Source organism: Paroedura picta, chromosome 12, assembly GCF_049243985.1.
Source record: "Paroedura picta isolate Pp20150507F chromosome 12, Ppicta_v3.0, whole genome shotgun sequence".
In the NCBI taxonomy this organism is placed as follows: Eukaryota; Metazoa; Chordata; class Lepidosauria; order Squamata; family Gekkonidae; genus Paroedura; species Paroedura picta.
Window position 1 is genome coordinate 23,273,106 of NC_135380.1, and position 18,241 is coordinate 23,291,346.

Consider the following 18,241-nt stretch of genomic DNA (forward strand, 5'->3'; position numbering starts at 1 on the left):
TTTCATAAGAATGAAAGAAAGCCGTGATGGAAGAAACCAAAGGTAAGTTTGCTGCAAAATCCTGTTTCCCATCATGGCCAATATTATGTTTCCAGGAAGCCAGTCAGCAGGGGAGGAAGGCAGAAAGTACCTGATACTGTTGCTCCAAGCAACTGGCATTCAAAGGTATACTGCCTCTGAACCTGGAGGTTCTACTTAGCCATTGTAGGCAATAGCTACTGATGGAGTTCTCTCGCCTCACCTCTGTGAATCTCTCTGATCCTCCTGTAAAGTGATCTGAACCAACAGACTGTGCTCCTCGATGTGGCTAATGCAATGCACTTGGAAGTATATTCCACTGAATGTACCCTGCAGTGGGTTGTCCTAGCACTGTAGGCCCTGAGAAGATTGCTCCAGGTCACCTTAGCATGACCACACCATGTACTCTTCCATCGCATTTTTTTGCCATGATCGGTGCGAAGCAATACCTCAGGATCAGAATGAATCCAGACTCTGATCCCCATTCAAAGGCTGTCCCTTTGTCCGCCCTCCTTACCAGCTTCCCCCAGGAGATTACAAATAACCTATACTACTCTCATGTAAATATGCAATGTGGACATGGTTTCTGGACAGGGTTGGACAGGCCTCCCCCTCCAGAGATCATAGCCCCAGAAGCAGATGGTGCTCATGATGGAGTCTCTAGGCGTTCTTGGGGGCCTAGTTTGTGATGGGCTTCCTTCTCTTCCTTGCATCACAGACACACACACAGACACACACAATCTGGGCTGCAAGTCTTTGTCTCAGATGGATTTCTTCTTTTCATTCACTTTAAAACTTCACCCAGGAGACCGCACACAGTATTCATCTCACAGCAACTCGGCTCAATACATTTAGCACAGGCAGAAGAAAGATTTAGGGCAGCCCTTGAATCTGTAGCAAATCACTGGGGAAGATCATTGGGTTTTGGTCAAAATGAGGATTGCTTCTTTCCTGTATGAAACCAGGAATTGTCTCAGGGAGTTCACATGTCTATGATTCATGATTAGGAGCCCTGGTTCAGCAACACAGCCATGCTACACATGTAGAAAGCCCCAGGTTCAGTCCCCCCATTAAAGGGTCTCATGATGCAGACGCTGCGTGAAGAAATACATTTTTGGGGTAGAGGGTTGACCTGGAGGTTTCAAAAGTTTTTTTTCCCTGTGGGCAGAGGACAGGCAGGAACGGGAAAGCAATTTCTGCTGGTTTCCAGGCTTATCTCAGCAAACAGTCATTTGAATGCAAATAGATCTAGCAGGAGAGATATTAGGTGGGTCAAGCTCTCCCCTTCTCCAAGCAGGGAATAGTGAGTCAGAAGACTTTAAACTAGAAAGGCTCCAAGAATAACCTGGTCAGTGGGTGGGGAAGAGTCCATCAGAGCAGTCGGAACTCTTAACTAAGGTCTGGAGGAGGTGGCCATTGCCATGTATTGGCCTGGATAGCTAAAGAGCTTGATGTAATGGTTAGAATCACTGACTTCTAATCTGGCAAGCCAAGTTTGATTCCCCATTCCTCCTCCAGATGCAGTCAGCTGGGTGACCTTGGCCTCGCCACAGCACTGATAAAACTGTTCTGACTGAGCAGTAAATATCAGAGATCTCTCAGCTTCACCTACTGCACAGGTTGTCTGTTGTGGGGAGAGGAAGGGAAGGTGATTGTAAGCTGCTTTGAGGTTCCTGGTAGAGAAAAAGCGGCATATAAGAACTAACTCTTCTTATGTAATGGAAACTCTATGTTGTTGTTGTTAGGTGCGAAGTCGTGTCCGACCCATCGCGACCCCATGGACAATGATCCTCCAGGCCTTCCTGTCCTCTACTATTCCCCGGAGTCCATTTAAGCTCGCATTGGCTGCTTCAGTGGCTCCATCCAGCCACCTCATTCTCTGTTGTCCCCTTCTTCTTTTGCCCTCGATCACTCCCAGCATTAGGCTCTTCTCCAGGGAGTCCTTCCTTTTCATGAGGTGGCCAAAGTATTTGAGTTTCATCTTCAGGATCTGGCTTTCTAAGGAGCAGTCAGGGCTGATCTCCTCTAGGACTGACTGGTTTGTTCGCCTTGCAGTCCAAGGGACTCACAAGAGTCTTCTCCAGCACCAGAGTTCAAAACCCTCAATTCTTTGACGCTCGGCCTTCCTTACCTAGAAAACTCTATAGAGAGCTATAACTTTCTAAGCTAAGGAGCCTGCCCTGTAGTTTAACATCTGATACAGCAGGTGGTGGCAGTCATTACCTGACAGAAAAGCCTCTCCAGGTGTTTGAAAAACCTTGGAGGGCATGATGGAACAGGGTCTGAAGGCTGGAGCAGGACTATTCCACCACATGCCAAATAAATTAAGTTTTATGAAAAAAATTAAAAATGGGGACCCCTGCATTAAAAATTTTTGAAGGTGCCTACAGATGTACATTATACCAAGTTGATGTAGAAGGGCATAGAACAGCCTTTCTCAACATTTTACCATTGAGGAGCCCCTGAAACAAGACCTGTTGAGACCCTGGCAAGAAAATACTGAGAGAATACTGGAGTTGTGAATTTCCTGCATTCTGCAGGGGGTTGGACTCTATGATTCTAGATGGACCAGTGGTCTGGGTCCATAGAAGGCAGCTTGCCTATGTTCATGGGATTGCCCGCAAAGCTCTCACGAGCGTTTAAAAAACATACAATCTCCTCCTTTTTAAATTTAGTTACAGGGGCACCTTTTTAAATGGGTCATTAATAGCAAGAGCTTGTTAATCCTTCCCTGATATTCTCCTTGAAATATGACGTCACCTCTCCCCCTCCAGGGAAAGTTCTAAGAAGTAAAAGTTGGGTGGGTTTTTTTCAGTGACAAAATGGCTGGGGGAGGAAACAGTCTAAATGCTCTGTTGCCTCCACCGTTCGCTTTTTTAAAAAGTCCTAGCAGCTGTATTGAAATATAATATTCTTTTTAAATGAGCAGGAAGCTAAATGGAGCATGTCATTCCACCATTAGTTTGCACTCTTTCTCTGTTGTGGCTTGGAGCAGGCTCGGGCCATTGTCTTGGGCTTTTTCCGCATTGACTTCAGTAAACATGTATTTCCTTGCACCAGCTGGTTTGCAGTTTTAATTTTACAGTGGTGGGAGTGAGACAGAATAAATTCTAGCAAAGGGTAGGATCTTGACCAGGGGTAGTCAAACTGCGGCCCTCCAGATGTCCATGGACTACAATTCTCATGAGCCCCTGCCAGCATTTGCTGGCAGGGGCTCATGGGAATTGTAGTCCATGGACATCTGGAGGGCTGCAGTTTGACTACCCCTGATCTTGACCTAGTGGGCCCCCCTCCATGATCTTTGTCCACTGTGCCAGAACCACACCTGCTGCTTCTCCTTCGTGCTGTCATAGTTATGCTGGTGAAAGACTTGCATTAATTTCAGATTGCGGTTGCATTGTAAATTTGACTAACCCTCATACCAAGGGTTTGGTTGCAATCCCATCCTTGGCCAGCCATGGTGGTTTGAGGAGAGAACTCTCCTGTTAAAGGAGGTACTAAATTAATTAATTAATTATATTTATATACCACCCTCCCCGAATGCGCAGGGCAGTTTACATGAAACAGAAACGATACAGATAATTCAGTTTATAACAATAATACAGTGATAACAGCAAGCAACATAAGCGAACAACAGAATAATGTGGAGATCATTCAATCAACACATACTGATAGCCCAGTGGGTTGGGCGGAACTGCAGTGGGTGCCATAGGAAGTGGTGGTTCAGGTCGACCTCAACCAAATGTCTGGCATAAAAGCTGGTGGTGTAGTTATTCATGAACTCTCAGTGGAATCCTAAAGAGAGAAACATACATTTTCTCCTATGGTGTTCTTAGAAGGGTGTGACCCTGTTTAGTGTTGCATTGCAAATGCATTGAGGCAATCAAACCATGGTTCTTTTCATCCATCTCTACAATACAGAGGATAATGTCGGTATATGTTACATGGAGATATCGTTGTCTCTAAGTAGCATACATCGAAATCCTCTTGTAAAGAAAAATGGCATAGAAATGCCTGCATAGACAAGACTGAAGTGAGAAGGAAGGATGTCAATAGACCTGGAGAAAAATATCCTGTCTCTTTTACAGAGCTTAAATGTGTAGAAAGGGACAGCTGAAGCTTTTAAAAGCAGGAAGGTGAATATGAATAATATCCCATTAAGCTGCTACTAAAGACATAAGACATTTCCAGGCAGATGACAAATCTAGGGAGGAGAGTAGCCTATCTGAAACGGTACAGTCCAGGATGGTTGCGATCCACAATAAGCTGTAGTCCCCCCCCCCCCCCGCGCCATCGTCAAACGGATGGATCTGTCAAACCGAGCAGCCTGAAGTTGCTACGGAAATGAGAAGTGATGACATCTTGAAATGCAAGCTAGGTTATACTCTGAAGCTGTGCTCGAAATAGAAAATGGGGCCCAATTTATGGCACTGAAATTTTTACTGTTGGTGCAGTTTCTCCCGGAAACTCGTCTGAATTTGCTAAGGAGCCTGCTAGCGTAGCCTCAAAGAACACCGTCCCTGCTGTTCCTGAAATGGATGGCACTCCAGTAGGGGGTGCTGTTCCCTTTCAGATATTATCCGGTAGCTGGTTACAAAAAGACTTAATTAAATTTGTATTTATTTCAGATGGAGAGGTTAGCTCTTCAAAAAAAGCACCCCTCTCCCTAGGGAATCATGGGCATGTGTGGAACAGAAGCAGACTGAGCTGTTTAATATAAAGTTTCTCAGCCTTCTGGAACACATGAAGCAGCTTAGACTGAGGGGGAGCTTTGTTCCATTTAAATTAGCATCATGTCCTCTCACTGATGGATTCCTCTTCTCCGTGGCTTGCTGGGCCACAGAAATCTCTCTCCCATCAGCAGTGGTTCAGTCATTGTGCCATCGGTGCTGGACCTTTGAGCCAGTCCTCAGAGTCCTCAGAGTCAAGTGCAAGATCTAAAGTACTGTCTTTCCCGGAACAGTTTGAAGCCGGCAGTGGAATAATCTTGCACTTAGGACTCGCTTGTCTCCGACAGCCACTGTAGATTGCAGGGGTCAAGAGAGGTTCCACTTTTCCTGGGTAGGCACTGTGGCTCTAAGCAAGCACTTTGCACAGCAAACCAGCCCAATGGCTAATTCTGTCATGCTCCTGGGGTCATTGAGCTCATAGGAGAGGCAGTCACTTGCATCAGATTCTCCTGGTTTTCAGGGTTTGCTCCCTTTTTGCTATTATGGCGTGCCTCTGTGACTTCTTCTTTGTGATTGTGTTTGGAAGCAGGATACGGGGCATTCCTCAACCACCAGTTCTCCTGGGATACATTCTAGGAAAAGCCAGTAGGTTTTGTATGGAGTCACCACTTCAGAGTTTCCTTGCAGGAAATATGGAGGGTTTTCTCACAGAGGACATAATTTCTCATATTTTTTGACACAGGGTGTGCCATTTCTTTCTTTCTGGATCAAAATCTGCTGCAGCACCTGCAAATGCCAATCACCAGCTCTTGGAAGAATGGGCAGGCATCTTCTTTGTCATTGCAGCATAATTCCTCAAAAATTGCCTTCTGGGGATCTGCTCGAGTTTTAAGCATTTGGGGCTTCTTATTATTCCGGTCCTGCTCCATGTATGCTGGGTAGTGTGACTCCACTTTGCAAGACGGAGGACTTGGCTCACCTTCATCCCCCATGCCCTGATTTACACTGTTTATTTTTAAATCAGAAAGGTAGCCTCTGTACATGTCACGCTTTAATTGTGTGCCATGATGATGGTGAAGTGCTTCCTTCTCTGCTGTGTAAAAGGGGATGTTAGCTATGGTCTGTATGAAACAGACGGACCTAGCTAGAGCAAGGGGCACGTCTATAATGGTCGTGCTTTCTTGTTCTTGAGATGAAATGAAATCAAATCAAAGAGCTGTCATTATCCGGGGACGCCTCCTCCCCTGCCCAAGGTCAGGTGTCTGTCATCTCTGTCTGGTCTCTTGGCTAGGTAAAGAGATCTGGGACTGAAGCGTCAAAAGGGGGTGGATGCAGGAGGGTTGCATAAATGACTCCTGAAGGAGGCTCTTCACGATCTTTACTGGAACGGCCAATGCTTTACGTGCTCAGAATTCTGCATCAAGGTAACCCAAATTCTGCAATCACAAAAGCGGAATTATGTCTCCTGTATAAATGATGCATGCTTTCTTCATTTTCCTTATTCTGAATAACGTATTCCTCAATGATGACTGTTTTGCAGAATTTATCCTGCTTGTGCTAGCTGTAGGGATGGATCAGGAGCTATGTACGGCGCTGAAATTCTGTCTGCTGGAAAATGGCTTAGAGTCAGATTAGGCCTGAGGAGACCCAGGTTCAAATCCTCACACAAGAATTGGGGCATCCTCTCAGCCTAGCCTACCTCACAAGGCTGTTGGGAGGAGAAAAAGAGAAGAAGGAATCATGTATATGGCTATGAGCTCCTTGGAAGAAGAGCAGGGTTCAATTTAGAAAGACATAAGAAACTGCTCTGTTTTGGTTTTGGCTTCAGTGATTATAGCACCCAGTGCCTACATATATTGAAACATTTCTTTAGAGAGCCAGTTTTGTGTAATGGCTAGGAATGCGGACTTCTAATCTGGCATGCTAGGTTCAATTCTGCACTCCCCCACATGCAGCCAGCTGGGTGACCTTGGGCTCGCCAGAGCCCTGATAAAACTGTTCTGAGTGAGCATTAATATCAGAGATCTCTCTGCCTCACCCACCCCACAGGGTGTCTGTTGTGGGGAGAGGAAAGGGAAGGTGACTGTAAGCCGCTTTGAGACTCTTCGGGTAGAGTAAAGCGGCATATAAGAACCAACTCCTTCTTCTTCTTCTTCTTCTTCTTCTTCTTCTTCTTCTTCTTCTTCTTCTTCTTCTTCTGCTTCTGCTTCTGCTTCTGCTTCTGCTTCTTCTGCTTCTTCTTCTTCTGCTTCTGCTTCTGCTTCTGCTTCTTCTGCTTCTTCTTCTGCTTCTGCTTCTGCTTCTGCTTCTGCTTCTGCTTCTTCTGCTTCTGCTTCTGCTTCTGCTTCTTCTTCTTCTTCTTCTTCTTCTTCTTCTTCTTCTTCTTCTTCTTCTTCTGCTTCTTCTTCTGCTTCTTCTTCTTCTGCTTCTTCTTCTGCTTCTTCTTCTGCTTCTGCTTCTTCTACTTCTTCTGCTTCTGCTTCTTCTGCTTCTGCTTCTGCTTCTTCAGAACAAATAAGGTCGAGAACTTTATTTTCAAGGCAAGCTGTTCTTTAGGGAGAGCTGAATTCTACATCTCAATCTTCAGGGCTTTGGAGCGGCAGCCGGGCAATGAATTCTCTTCTTTTTGATCCCCAGGATCTCGAGGCTTCTCTCGGCGGACCTGCCCTTGCAGCTCACCAGCTTGCTCTCTGTCCAAGAGATTTGTCTTCTGCTCAGGAGACAACAAACTGAGACAGAAAGGGAGGACCAGGAGTAGACCCAGAAAGAAGCAGCAACAGGAAGCTGATGGCCGCTCGGAGCAGGGCCTGACTCCGGACCCTCCTGCTCACTCTCCCCTACTTTCACCAGTATCACCGGCTGTTGTGATGGACATGACTGGCGGCGGTGAAGGCACCAGCGCATGGGGCAATGCCAACTCTCCACTGGAGGAGGAAGACGACATGTTCCCTGCAGACTGGACCCCGCCACGGATTGAATTCCTCTACAACGACGATCCCCCGCCTCTGAGCCCTGCTCCGGGGCCTGCATCTGAATCTCAAAGCTCAGGGGAGATGCCGGATATTACTGAAGAAGCTTTTGGACCAGGAGTTAGAGAAATTACACCTGAGGCCACCTTCTCAGCTCAGAACCCCTTGGAAATCTTCAACCAGGATGCGGCCCTTGAGGAAGCTGAAAAGAGGGATACAGGAGGTCTGGAAAATCTTGAGCCTAGTTTCTGCCCATCGGCAAATGAAGGGCTGGAAGGAGCCTTGCTTGGGGATCAGACAAGAGCAAAAACCTGGACAGACTTTGGTACAGCGTGCTCCCCTTTACCATCTCCCATTTCTTCGTCGACCAGGATCTCCTCCAGAAACAGCATCTCTGTATCCTCCCCTGATTTTGCAGAGGACCCAGGTAAGCTGGATCTTGAGTTAGACCTGACCGAAGAGGTGGATCAAGGACATCCGCCTTCATCATACTGCTACCATCCATCAATGGCAGCGTCCAGGGTTTCCTCCAGAAGCAGCATCTCAGCCTCCTCTGATGAGTTTGCAGGGGACCCAGAGAAACAGCTGCTCGATTCAGATGTAGAAAGAGACCTGGGTCGGGAATCTCCACCTTCACAACTCCCCACGCCTCCACAGCTGGCATCATCCAAGGTTTCGATCGGGAGCAGCATTTCCGCCTCCTCGGATGAGTTTGTGGGTGACTCGGTGACGATGTTGGATTCAGATGCGGAAAGAGACCCGGGTCTGGAATCCCCACCTTCCCAGCTCCCCACACATCCTCTGATGATGGCATCACCCACAGCTTCCTCTAGGAGCAGCATTTCCTCATCTTCCAATAAGTTGTCCAAGGAGGATCCAGGGGGGATGACCCCAAGCTTGGACACAGAGGAAGACATGGACGACAGCGGCCTGATATCACTCAGAGACATGCTTCGGACAGATGACGTGAATCAGCGCTCTGTGGAGGTCAGCACGGTGGGTGCCGTGTTTCGCAAGGGATGCCAGCTTCATGGCATGGTGCATAGAGTGTAATTGCATCGGCCTGGCTTAGCTACTCCATCCTTCCCATGCTTGGCCCCTTTTCCTTTCCGTTGTCTTCCCCTTTGAGCCGTGCTAGCAAAGTACTGGCGGTCGTGTTAATGAGGATTTCACGTGCCTTCAGGGCAGCGAACTCTCAGGGACGTTCTGCTGAGAAAGCAACCAAGAAAGGGAGGAGGGTGCCGAAATCATGAGGGGGCCGAGCTCTTTGACGGCGAGTTCCAAATTCCTGATGCGTCTCACTGATCTTTATCCAAGGGATTCACTCATCAGTTACATCTCTTCCCGATGGAATATATATATATATATATATATATATATATATATATATATATATATATATATATATATATATATATATATATATATATATATATATATATATATATATATATATATATATACATACACACACACACACACACACACACACACACACACACACACACACACACACACACACAGAGGAGCTGTGTCTCCAGACATGATTGTGTTCAGCAGCCTAACTAACTGTTGAACAAATTCCCCTGATGAAGATCTATGAAGTGTGTCAGGAATTGGGAATTCGCTATTAAATAACGCCGCACCTTCTAGGCTTTGCCTTCGGTGCATTTGCTGCATGAGCCCCGTTGCATCAGAAAAGGAGGGTGCAATAAGAGGGTTGTGGGAAGGCTAAGGACAGAGGCTGTGGGAGGGGGCTGCCCTGAGCCCTGTAGAGCTGCCTTGCCTGGCTGGTGAGGCTCCATGGGTCCCCAGGTGAGCAGGGGGTTCTGGATCAAGTGGCAGAAATGACACCTTTGGTTCTTCTTCCCTCTTCGTCCAGCTCCTGTCGTCAGGGTCAGATTGCTACCTCAGCAGCCTGGACAAGCTCCTAGAGGAGAAAAGGTGAGGCCTGCCTGGGGCTGGAACTCCGCTGGTAAGCTGAAGTTATCACTGGAAGCACCTGTTCCATGGGATTCCTTTTCCCCTGTGAGCCTGGGGGTGAAGGGAGCAGCTCCGAGTCCCATGGCTGCAGGAAGCTCTGCAGGAGGTTTTCTGGGAAGGGTCTTCAGCCAGAGAGCTGCAGGCAGAGAGAAAGGCTATCCACCAATGTTCCCGTTGCTTGTTCTCTTGTAGAGTAATCCTCTTGGAAGGGGCCGGAATCCTCAATTAACTTCTCCCCTGACCTCAAGTGGCGCCCACCCAAGGATGCCCAAGTTGCAACCCCGAGAACATCTCCATACTTGTAAATCCTCAGGATGTAGCAGGAGACCAGGCAGCCACGGCGGAGGGGGGGTCTCCCCTTCCTAGTCCAGTTCTGTTCTGCCACATCTCCCTCAAATGTGCCTGTGGCCTGGAGGGAGTAGGAGAAGAAGGGCTGGTTTTGTGAATCCCTGCATTTTACTACGCTAAGGAGTCTCAAAGCAGCTTACAATCACCTTCCCTTCCTCTCCCTACAACAGGCACCATGTGAAGTAGGAGGGAGCTCTGAGAGAACTGTAGTCCAAGGTCACCCAGTTGGCTTTATGTGGAGGAGGAGTGGGGAATCAAACACAGCTTTCCAGACTAGAGCCTGCTGCTCTTAATTACTACACCAAGTAAATAAAGGATGGGCAGGAGAAGCTGTAGCTGCCTCACCTTTGAGTTGCCCTTTGGCAACAGTCCCCAGCCCTGCCCTAAGTTAAGCTGTGCCATCCAGGCCTTGTCCCAGACTCAGCAGATAGCTTTGGGTGACTCTTGCTAGAAAGCCAAGCCACACCTTTCAGAGGACAGCAGTTTCTTCTCCAGAGTCACTGTCCTGTTTAGCTTGAAAACCAGATGACTGTTCTAAACAGAATTATATTCATCGGGGTCCATTGAAAACTCTGTTTAGGATTGGAGTGCAAGCATCCTGAGCTCCAGTCCCTATCCACTATCCTGTTTTGACTTTCAAACCTCTATTGAGCCAATGGCTCTCAAACTTCAATTGATTCATTGGCCAACTGTTTGGCTATACATTGGATCTTTATAGAAAAAAGGTGGGTAAAAATAATTAAAATACATACATTTTGATTCTAGCATGCAGATACACAGATCATGCTTGGGTTCATGACCTGTCTTCACAATGCCGTTCCGGTTTCCTTACCTTTAGGGAACAAATTCGGGAGGACGAGGAGCTCGAAAGAAGCCTAGGAGAAAAGCTATTGCTCTCTGGCTCACTCCATTCTTCCGAGGCCGTTGAAGAAAACGTGGTTACATTTCCTGAGGCTCACAGGTACTACAAGGCTATCTTGTTACTGGGTAGGCTGGATCTGATGGAGGGCTCAGTGGGCCTTTATTATTTTTTAGCTTGCAGGATCCTACATGTGTTGAGCAGTTTCCTCTGAAGCCTGGCTGCGAAGCATGGAGATAACAGGAGATGGTTGTCACCTTTCATTAAAGTCAGGTGTGAAATGGTAGCACGTTACTGGGAAAAGGGAGGAACAGGGACCAAAGATGGACTATTACAGTCCTATGTATGTTGACTCAGAAGTCAGTCTCACCGAGCTCAGTCAGGTATGTGTGCATAGCATTGCAGCCTTACAAGGAGATTTTGCAGGACCATGGACAGCTCCAGGAAGCAGACAAGTTGCTCCGATGAGTTGTAGAGCTCAGCTGAGCCCATATATTCTGTTATAGAGCTGAAGTGCAGTTATGACAAAGCTCTCTGCTTATTAAAAACAAATCCACCTAGCCTGACAGAAAACCATTCTCATCAACACGCTAGTTTACATGGAGCATATAAACGCTCCATTGTAGAAGTACAGAGAAGGGCAATTCAATGTTGATTCTTTTCAGAGATTTTTGTCTCCTTAGGGAGGAGAGCTTGGCCAACATTCTCATGACTTCTTGCCAGAGGATTGGTTGTTTTAAGAAGATGTTTAGTCCTCTAGTGATCTAGCCAAACAGGATCTGTAGTTTTAATCATTGGGCCCAACCTTCCATAGCTTTACTGGATACGGCAGGCTGGCCATGTTCGTAGTTACATGATTTTTATATACAGTTAGCAGCTTGGGGGCTCTTTTAGACTAAATATTCAGAACATCCCCTTTTAAATGCTACTTCCACCCCAGTGCGTGCAAGTGGCATGATTTAATCCAGGATTGCTTTGCCATTTGATTATGCCAAAAGTACAAGGGGTAGCTCATGTCAAGGGGCATGACAGTCATAGCGGGGGGCTGGACTGGATGGCCCTTTGTGGTCTCTTCCAGCGCTGTCTGATTCTGATTCATGGATTATTTAACACAAGAATATATTAAACATTCAGAATTCTTCCTTTCTGCCCTATGCTTCCACATTCACAATGCTATGGTGAATCCAGTGGCAGAGCAGTCCTAATGTTGAAGTATATTAAAATGGTTGAATGTTTTTTAAAAAGTTCTAAATATATTTATATATTTATTTATTTACAACTTTATATACTGCTGCTCTCCATTTGAACTCACAGCAGTTCACAATAAAACAATAAAAACCAGTAAACCCCTAAAACCCCCTAAAAATATTAACATTAACATTAGGCATAAAATATTACAAGATGGTGATAAAAGAGTTCTAGAATCATAGAATCATAGAATCATAGAGTTGGAAGGGGCCCTACAGGCCATCTGGTCCAACCCCCTGCTCTACGCAGGATCTAATTCCCACCCTCTTCACCTTCTGTCCAACTAGCGGTCAAGAGCTCTCTCTCATTTGGGAACGAGGGTCCTGATCTAACCACCACTAAGGGATACACTGGATCATCAAGTTTCTTTTGATTGGATTTGCTAAACACTTCCTAGACTACCCAAAAAGTACACTTTGAACATTATAGTACCTTATGCACATGTCGATTTGGGATGAGTGGGCAGAAGCGTTAGCACTTTTCAGAGCTCTGACAGCCCCAAAACATCACAGGCGTGTGAAGTGCTTGGGGAACTGATGACGAGCAGGTAAACCCATGCAGTGACAACCAATACTTGGATGCAGGAAATGAGTGCAGAAAATTCCTGGAAATCTGGCCATCAATGAATGGGAGCCCATCGAGCCCCCTTCCCCAGGATCAGACCATCGGTCCGCCTCACCAGGAATTGTCTGTTCAGACTGGCAGTGGCACTTCTCTGGGGTCTCAGACTGAGACCCTTCACAGGCCTCTGAAGATTCAGGGAACTGATCTCGGGACCTTCTGTGTGTGCAGAAAGCTTCATAAATGACCTGCTTCGTCTGCAGTGGCAAGAATAGCAAAAAGCTAAAGCAAGACGAGCAAAAAGCCCATTGTCGAGCCATTTTCAATGACAGTGGAGGCTGAATGGGGAAAAAAACTTTGGGGGGGAGGGATTTTTCCCCCGTCTTTATCCCCCATGAACAGCCAGCCGATGTCATCCCGGGACTCCTACACCACAGGCTTGCCACCTCCTCCCCAATCTGTTTGTTTGCTCCCATAAGTTTCATAGCCCACCGGCCAGCCCATGCAATCGTGCTTAGAGAGGAGTCACTTAAAAGCCGCTTCAGGGCAGGAGCAGCAGCTCCCTCGCCAGCCCTTGACACTGTGGCGCTCCAATCTCGGCATCTCTTTGCACAAGCAAATGGCTCGGCATCGCTTGTCTCCCATTATCCCAGCAAGGGAGTGGGCAATTACTCCGAGACCCAGTGGAAGAGTTATTACTCTGCCAGGCAGCAGTCAAAGGGAAAGCACAGGAAGGGGTGATGGGGGGGGGGAGGCCTGGCTCTCTTGCGGAGAGCAATTAGCCCCCTGGGGGGTGGTGCCGTTTTTGATGGTCATAGTGCAGGAGGAGAAGTCGGCTTCACAACCCACCGGGAATTAGTGAGGGCCTCCTCCGCAATTTGAAAAAAGGAGGGGGTGATAGAGAGCCTCAGAGGCAGGGAGAGTGCGGTGTGGGTGAATGTGTCTGTGTGCTTGTGGAGGGGTGGGGAGGGGAAGAGTATGGCTGGCGCTAAAGGTCAGCTCAATGAGGTGGTCGCTGGGCCTAGAACTCAGTAGAGGACCTTTGGAGCGGAATGCCATCTTCGACTGGCAGAGAGGGAGTCATGTTGGAGGTGGCATTCACTGCCTTTGTCCGTCTTCCCTCGTGACAAGGTGCCTAGGAATCCGGGGCAGGTCTGGAGGGGGCTCCGCACAGGGAGGGAGTACATTCTCTGTTCCCCCTTGGTGTAGCGGTTAGGAGCTTAGTGTAGTGGTTAGGAGTATGGACTTCTAATCTGGTGAGCCAGGTTCGATTCTGCACTCCCCCACATGCAGCCAGCTGGGTGACCTTGGGCTCACTACAGCACTGACAAAACTGTTCTAACTGAGCAGTAATCTCAGGGCTCTCTCAGCCTCACCCACCTCACAGGGTGTCTGTTGTGGGGAGAGGAAAAGGAAGGGGATTGTAAGCTGATTTGAGACTCCTTTGGGTAGAGAAAAGTGGCATATAAGAACCAAATTTTCTTCTTCCTCCGAGTCCTGTCACAGAAGAAGAAGAGCTGGCTTTTATACCCCACTTTTCACCACCTACAGGAGTTTCAAAGCGGTTTACAATTGCCTTTCCTCTCCCCACAATAGACACCCTGTGAGTGAAGTGGGGCTGGGAGAGCTGAGATAACAGTGAGTGGCTCAAGGCCACCCAGCTGGCTGCTTATGGAGGAGTGGGGAATCAAACCTGGCTCTTCAGGTTGGAGGCTGTCGCTTTTAACCACTACACCCAGCTGGCTCCCTCAGGAAGAACAGAGGGCACTGGACACATAGCTGGTGGGCCCATCTGAGAGCCCCTTTCCAATCAGGAGCTGGCTTTCTGTATCCCTTACCTAGGCCTGGCGTATTGGCTCAGTAGAGCTGGGGTACATGAAACTTAGAGCAGAGCTCCATGTGCTGGGAAACACAGGGCTGCCTACCCAAAAGGGATTTTGCTGGATTTTTCCTTACTTCGCTCAGCTTGTCACCCTGCCATCCTTACCCCAAGCCACTAACCCATCAGCGAGGGGATCAAGACAAGCCATAATGACATCAGAGGACAGCACGCAACTCACACTACATGAGAGGGGAGGCAGAAGAGTTCAGCACGGAGTGGCTGTTTTGGGGGGTAGCCTCCTTGACCGCTTTAAAATGTGCCTTTAATTTGGCCATATTCCTAGGAACAATTTCTAATTGGTCCCAGGAACAGAAGGGGATGCTGCTCATCCCTTTGGTGGAGCACCAGTATGTTATCCGAAAGGAAATATTGGCTTTGGACCTGAGGACTTGGGCATGATTCTCTGCGCTACTCTCCCTGGTTCTGCAAATGCAGAGGCATTCACCATGGCCACAGGGCATCCCCACGCCTTCCTTGCCCCAGCCCTCTATGGCCACCAGAAGATCCATCTAGTGGACCATGGAAGCAAGGGCCCCTTTGTGGGTGAGACCTGGAAGAAGCACATCTCCTCATCCACATGGCATCCAGAGACGGTTTGGCTGCTGTTTTATCCCACAAGGTTCTATCCCAAAAAGTATGGACAAGACTGCAACAAAGCTGGAGGGAACACAGAAGCAATTCAATACAGGACAATGTAGTGTGGATACACTTGAGGGCAGGGCTGCTGTAAGGAAGCCAGAGGAAATAATTACGTCCATGTGGGATCAGCTGGAGACATTCAGTTAGCAAGATTTCTGCAGGCTCTGTCAGCATTCTTTTGGGAAAGGCAACGTGATCCTGTCTTAGTTTTGCAACTCACCTACCTGCTTTCTCTACCTGCTCAGCACATGCTCACCCCCATCTCCTTCACTGCTGCATGTGATTCCTCTCTTGCAGACCCTTTCCCTTTCCCCCAGGACATTTTGGTGCCTTTTGCACATTCCTTCTCCTGTAATTCCATCTGGGGCACAACCCAGCAGGAAGTTTTCCTGCAAAGATCTCCCCGGCATAGCTCATTTCAACGAGGCCTGCAGTGCACAGAAGAATTCTCCCTGGACGGAACCTCATAACTCAGCAGCCGAGGACAATCTTGCGCTTTGTCAAACTGGAGCACATCCCAAAGTGCAGCACGGAAGGTGCCTTGAATTGTTTTCAGGGGATGGTGATTGTACCACTTTTTTTTTTCTTGTATGTGCAATCAATAAGGGGCGTTCAAGAGCCCCGCTGGGGCCAGAGATTAAAGGAGAAATCAATCCGGGGGCCTCTTAATCTTCTCTTCCTGCTCTTGGGCGCCAGCTGCAGAACTGCTGTTGCAGCACGTTGGAACTTAAAAGTGAATCTGATGAAACAGGGCGGTCCAATTCATATCCCCCCCCCCCCATTTGCCATTTGATTTGAACAGCCCTATCCACTCTTGCTCACAGGTCAGTCAAATGGCTTTTTGCAGCACCACCTTGTTCCCTAGAACATAGTTTGAAAAATATATACTGTTCCCCCCACCCACCCACCTAAGCTGCCAAAAAAAGTCTCGTCTAAATATCCCCGTATGAAAAATTACGGCTTGAACACGCAGATTGTGGGTTAAGCGGGAGTTCTGTCATGGCCTGACAGCTAGATTACAAGCTTGGTTTTTAACGTGTAGTGCCTGGTTTCGGCAGCCGGACTTGGCATCAGACAGTCACCTGTCAGGTGTGGAGGAATGTTTGATGAGCACGTGAGGCCACGAACTCTTATCAGGAGCACAGCGCTGGATGGGGGGAGGGCCTTCAGCCCCCCACAACTGCACCATCTTCCCTACTCGGAATGCCCCATTGAGGGCTTCACACACTGATGGGCTACACAAGACGGTTTCACCCTGCCAAAAAAAAACAAACACATTTCGGTCTGGAAAAACGGTGCAAGGGGAAGGCAGATCTGCTCTCCCTACACCATGGTCCCGGTCTAAATCAGGGCCCTGCACTTTTGAGAAACAAGTTCCTTTGCAAGTACCTTGAATCAGTTAATGCTGAAGAACCCAGCCAATTAAACCCCGAAAAACTTACTTTGGCCCAAGATGCCTTTGCAAGAATGTGAGATCAGTAGAAGTCCAGCCTCCACGTTTAGGGAATCCTCTGCATAGGCTTGTCTGCCTGGCACTCTGCATACCTTCCACTGCAGAGGAAGGGGGGGGGGGTTGAGGGAATCAGTCAGCCTTTCTCCACTGTGGCCTGAGTGCACACCTGAGTGCACACTGGGCATACTCCTGTGGCCACACATTGCATCAGAAGGCAACTATCTTTCAAAGGAAAATGGGGCACTGTTGTTCATCTTCTCACTGAAGGACACCTGGAAAACTGTCAAGGGTACCGACCTCTCTATGTTCCCTAGAACAGGAACATCTGAGTTTTTCTGTAATGGGGCCACATGATCTACAAGGCTGTGTCTCGTGTCCATCTGTAGGCTTAGCTCCAATGCGATAACACCAGCACTGAAAGTCAGAGCTGAGTTGAGTTGAGAGGTTCCATGCTTAGCATACACATCCTGGGCATGCCTTGAACGTGACTTCAGCGGACTGTGTTGTAATTATTAGTATTCCGATGAGTTAGCAGAGCGCCCAAGGCTTACAACACAGCGGAGCTTATCTGGGGGTGGTTGGGTTGTGCAGGCAAGAATCAGAATAACAACCAGACGCTCTTTAATTTTTCAAACTCATAAGAATTTATTATCAGGAGCGCCATTTTAGACAGGACAGAGTAAGGAGAGCATTCTGATCTAGTGTAACTAGGATGGATGGAGACTCAGGAAAGCATGTCCTGCTTCCATGGTGGGTCGTGCCAATGTCTGGCAAGGTGTGGAGAGAAGGTGTCAAAGCCGTAAGGAAGGGAGGAAGTTTCCCTAAGAGTAGCAATCTGCACATCAGAGGGGTGGAAAGCATAGGTGTCAGTATCCAGGCTTTTCTATCTCTCTGACTCTTGTCTGGTCCCCGACCAACGTCTGAGGCTAAGAGACCTTCCAACACATCAGAGGGTTTATTCCCATCAGTTTCTTGTCAAGAATTCTTCATAATGTCCCAGTTTAATGGGTTTTAGTGGAAGTGAACTTGAAACAGCTCAAAATAAAAAGGTTTTGGGAAGAATCTCAGGCAAGCCTATGGGCCAGCCACCGGCTGGGTACCTGTCCCCTAGCACTTACCTGTGGCTATTGAGGACTGTTCTGGTTTTGCCATCGTCTTCTGCACTTTCCCACGACTGCTCCTTTCCTTTGTCAGGTTGCTCCTGAAGCGGTTCTCTGTCAGCCAGGGCGCCATCCCAGCTGTGCATCCTGGCGAAAGCATCTTTGGTCCCCTTCCTGACCTGAAGACTGCTCCTGCCCTCGACACTACCGGGCTGATGCCTCAGAACCAGCTGGAAAGTCTTTTTTTCAGGTGAGTTCCCTCTGTGAACTGCGGGACCAAGAATAGCTTGCCCGCCACAAGGAAGCTGCTGCCTCGAGTGAAAGGGTGCCACACAGCAGGGGATGCAAGTCAGCTCCCTACGAAAGGGGTCAGCCTGTGTCTAGACTGTATCCAGACTGCGGATGAGACTCAACGTGGCTAAATATTCCCCCACAGAAGACAGTCCCCTGTGCTACAGAGAGGTGTCCTGGAGGCATCCAGCAGGCCTGATTCCAACTGTGCCCCTGATGT

At 48.1% G+C, this 18,241-nt stretch overlaps 1 protein-coding gene across 8 annotated transcripts in view; it reads left to right on the forward strand.

The window, feature by feature from the left end:
* The window catches only part of FAM178B (family with sequence similarity 178 member B), a 186,268-nt gene that overhangs the window by 19,621 nt on the left and 148,406 nt on the right, over positions 1-18,241 (forward strand). For 7 of the 8 annotated variants that reach the window (XM_077306258.1, XM_077306260.1, XM_077306264.1 and 4 more), the window contains 4 exons: positions 7,326-8,653; positions 9,540-9,601; positions 10,827-10,949; positions 17,825-17,980. In XM_077306258.1, the coding sequence (XP_077162373.1) occupies positions 7,326-8,653; positions 9,540-9,601; positions 10,827-10,949; positions 17,825-17,980 (1,669 nt within the window). The remainder of the gene's footprint in view (positions 1-7,325; positions 8,654-9,539; positions 9,602-10,826; positions 10,950-17,824; positions 17,981-18,241) is intronic. The other variant, XM_077306265.1, reaches the window with a different exon arrangement.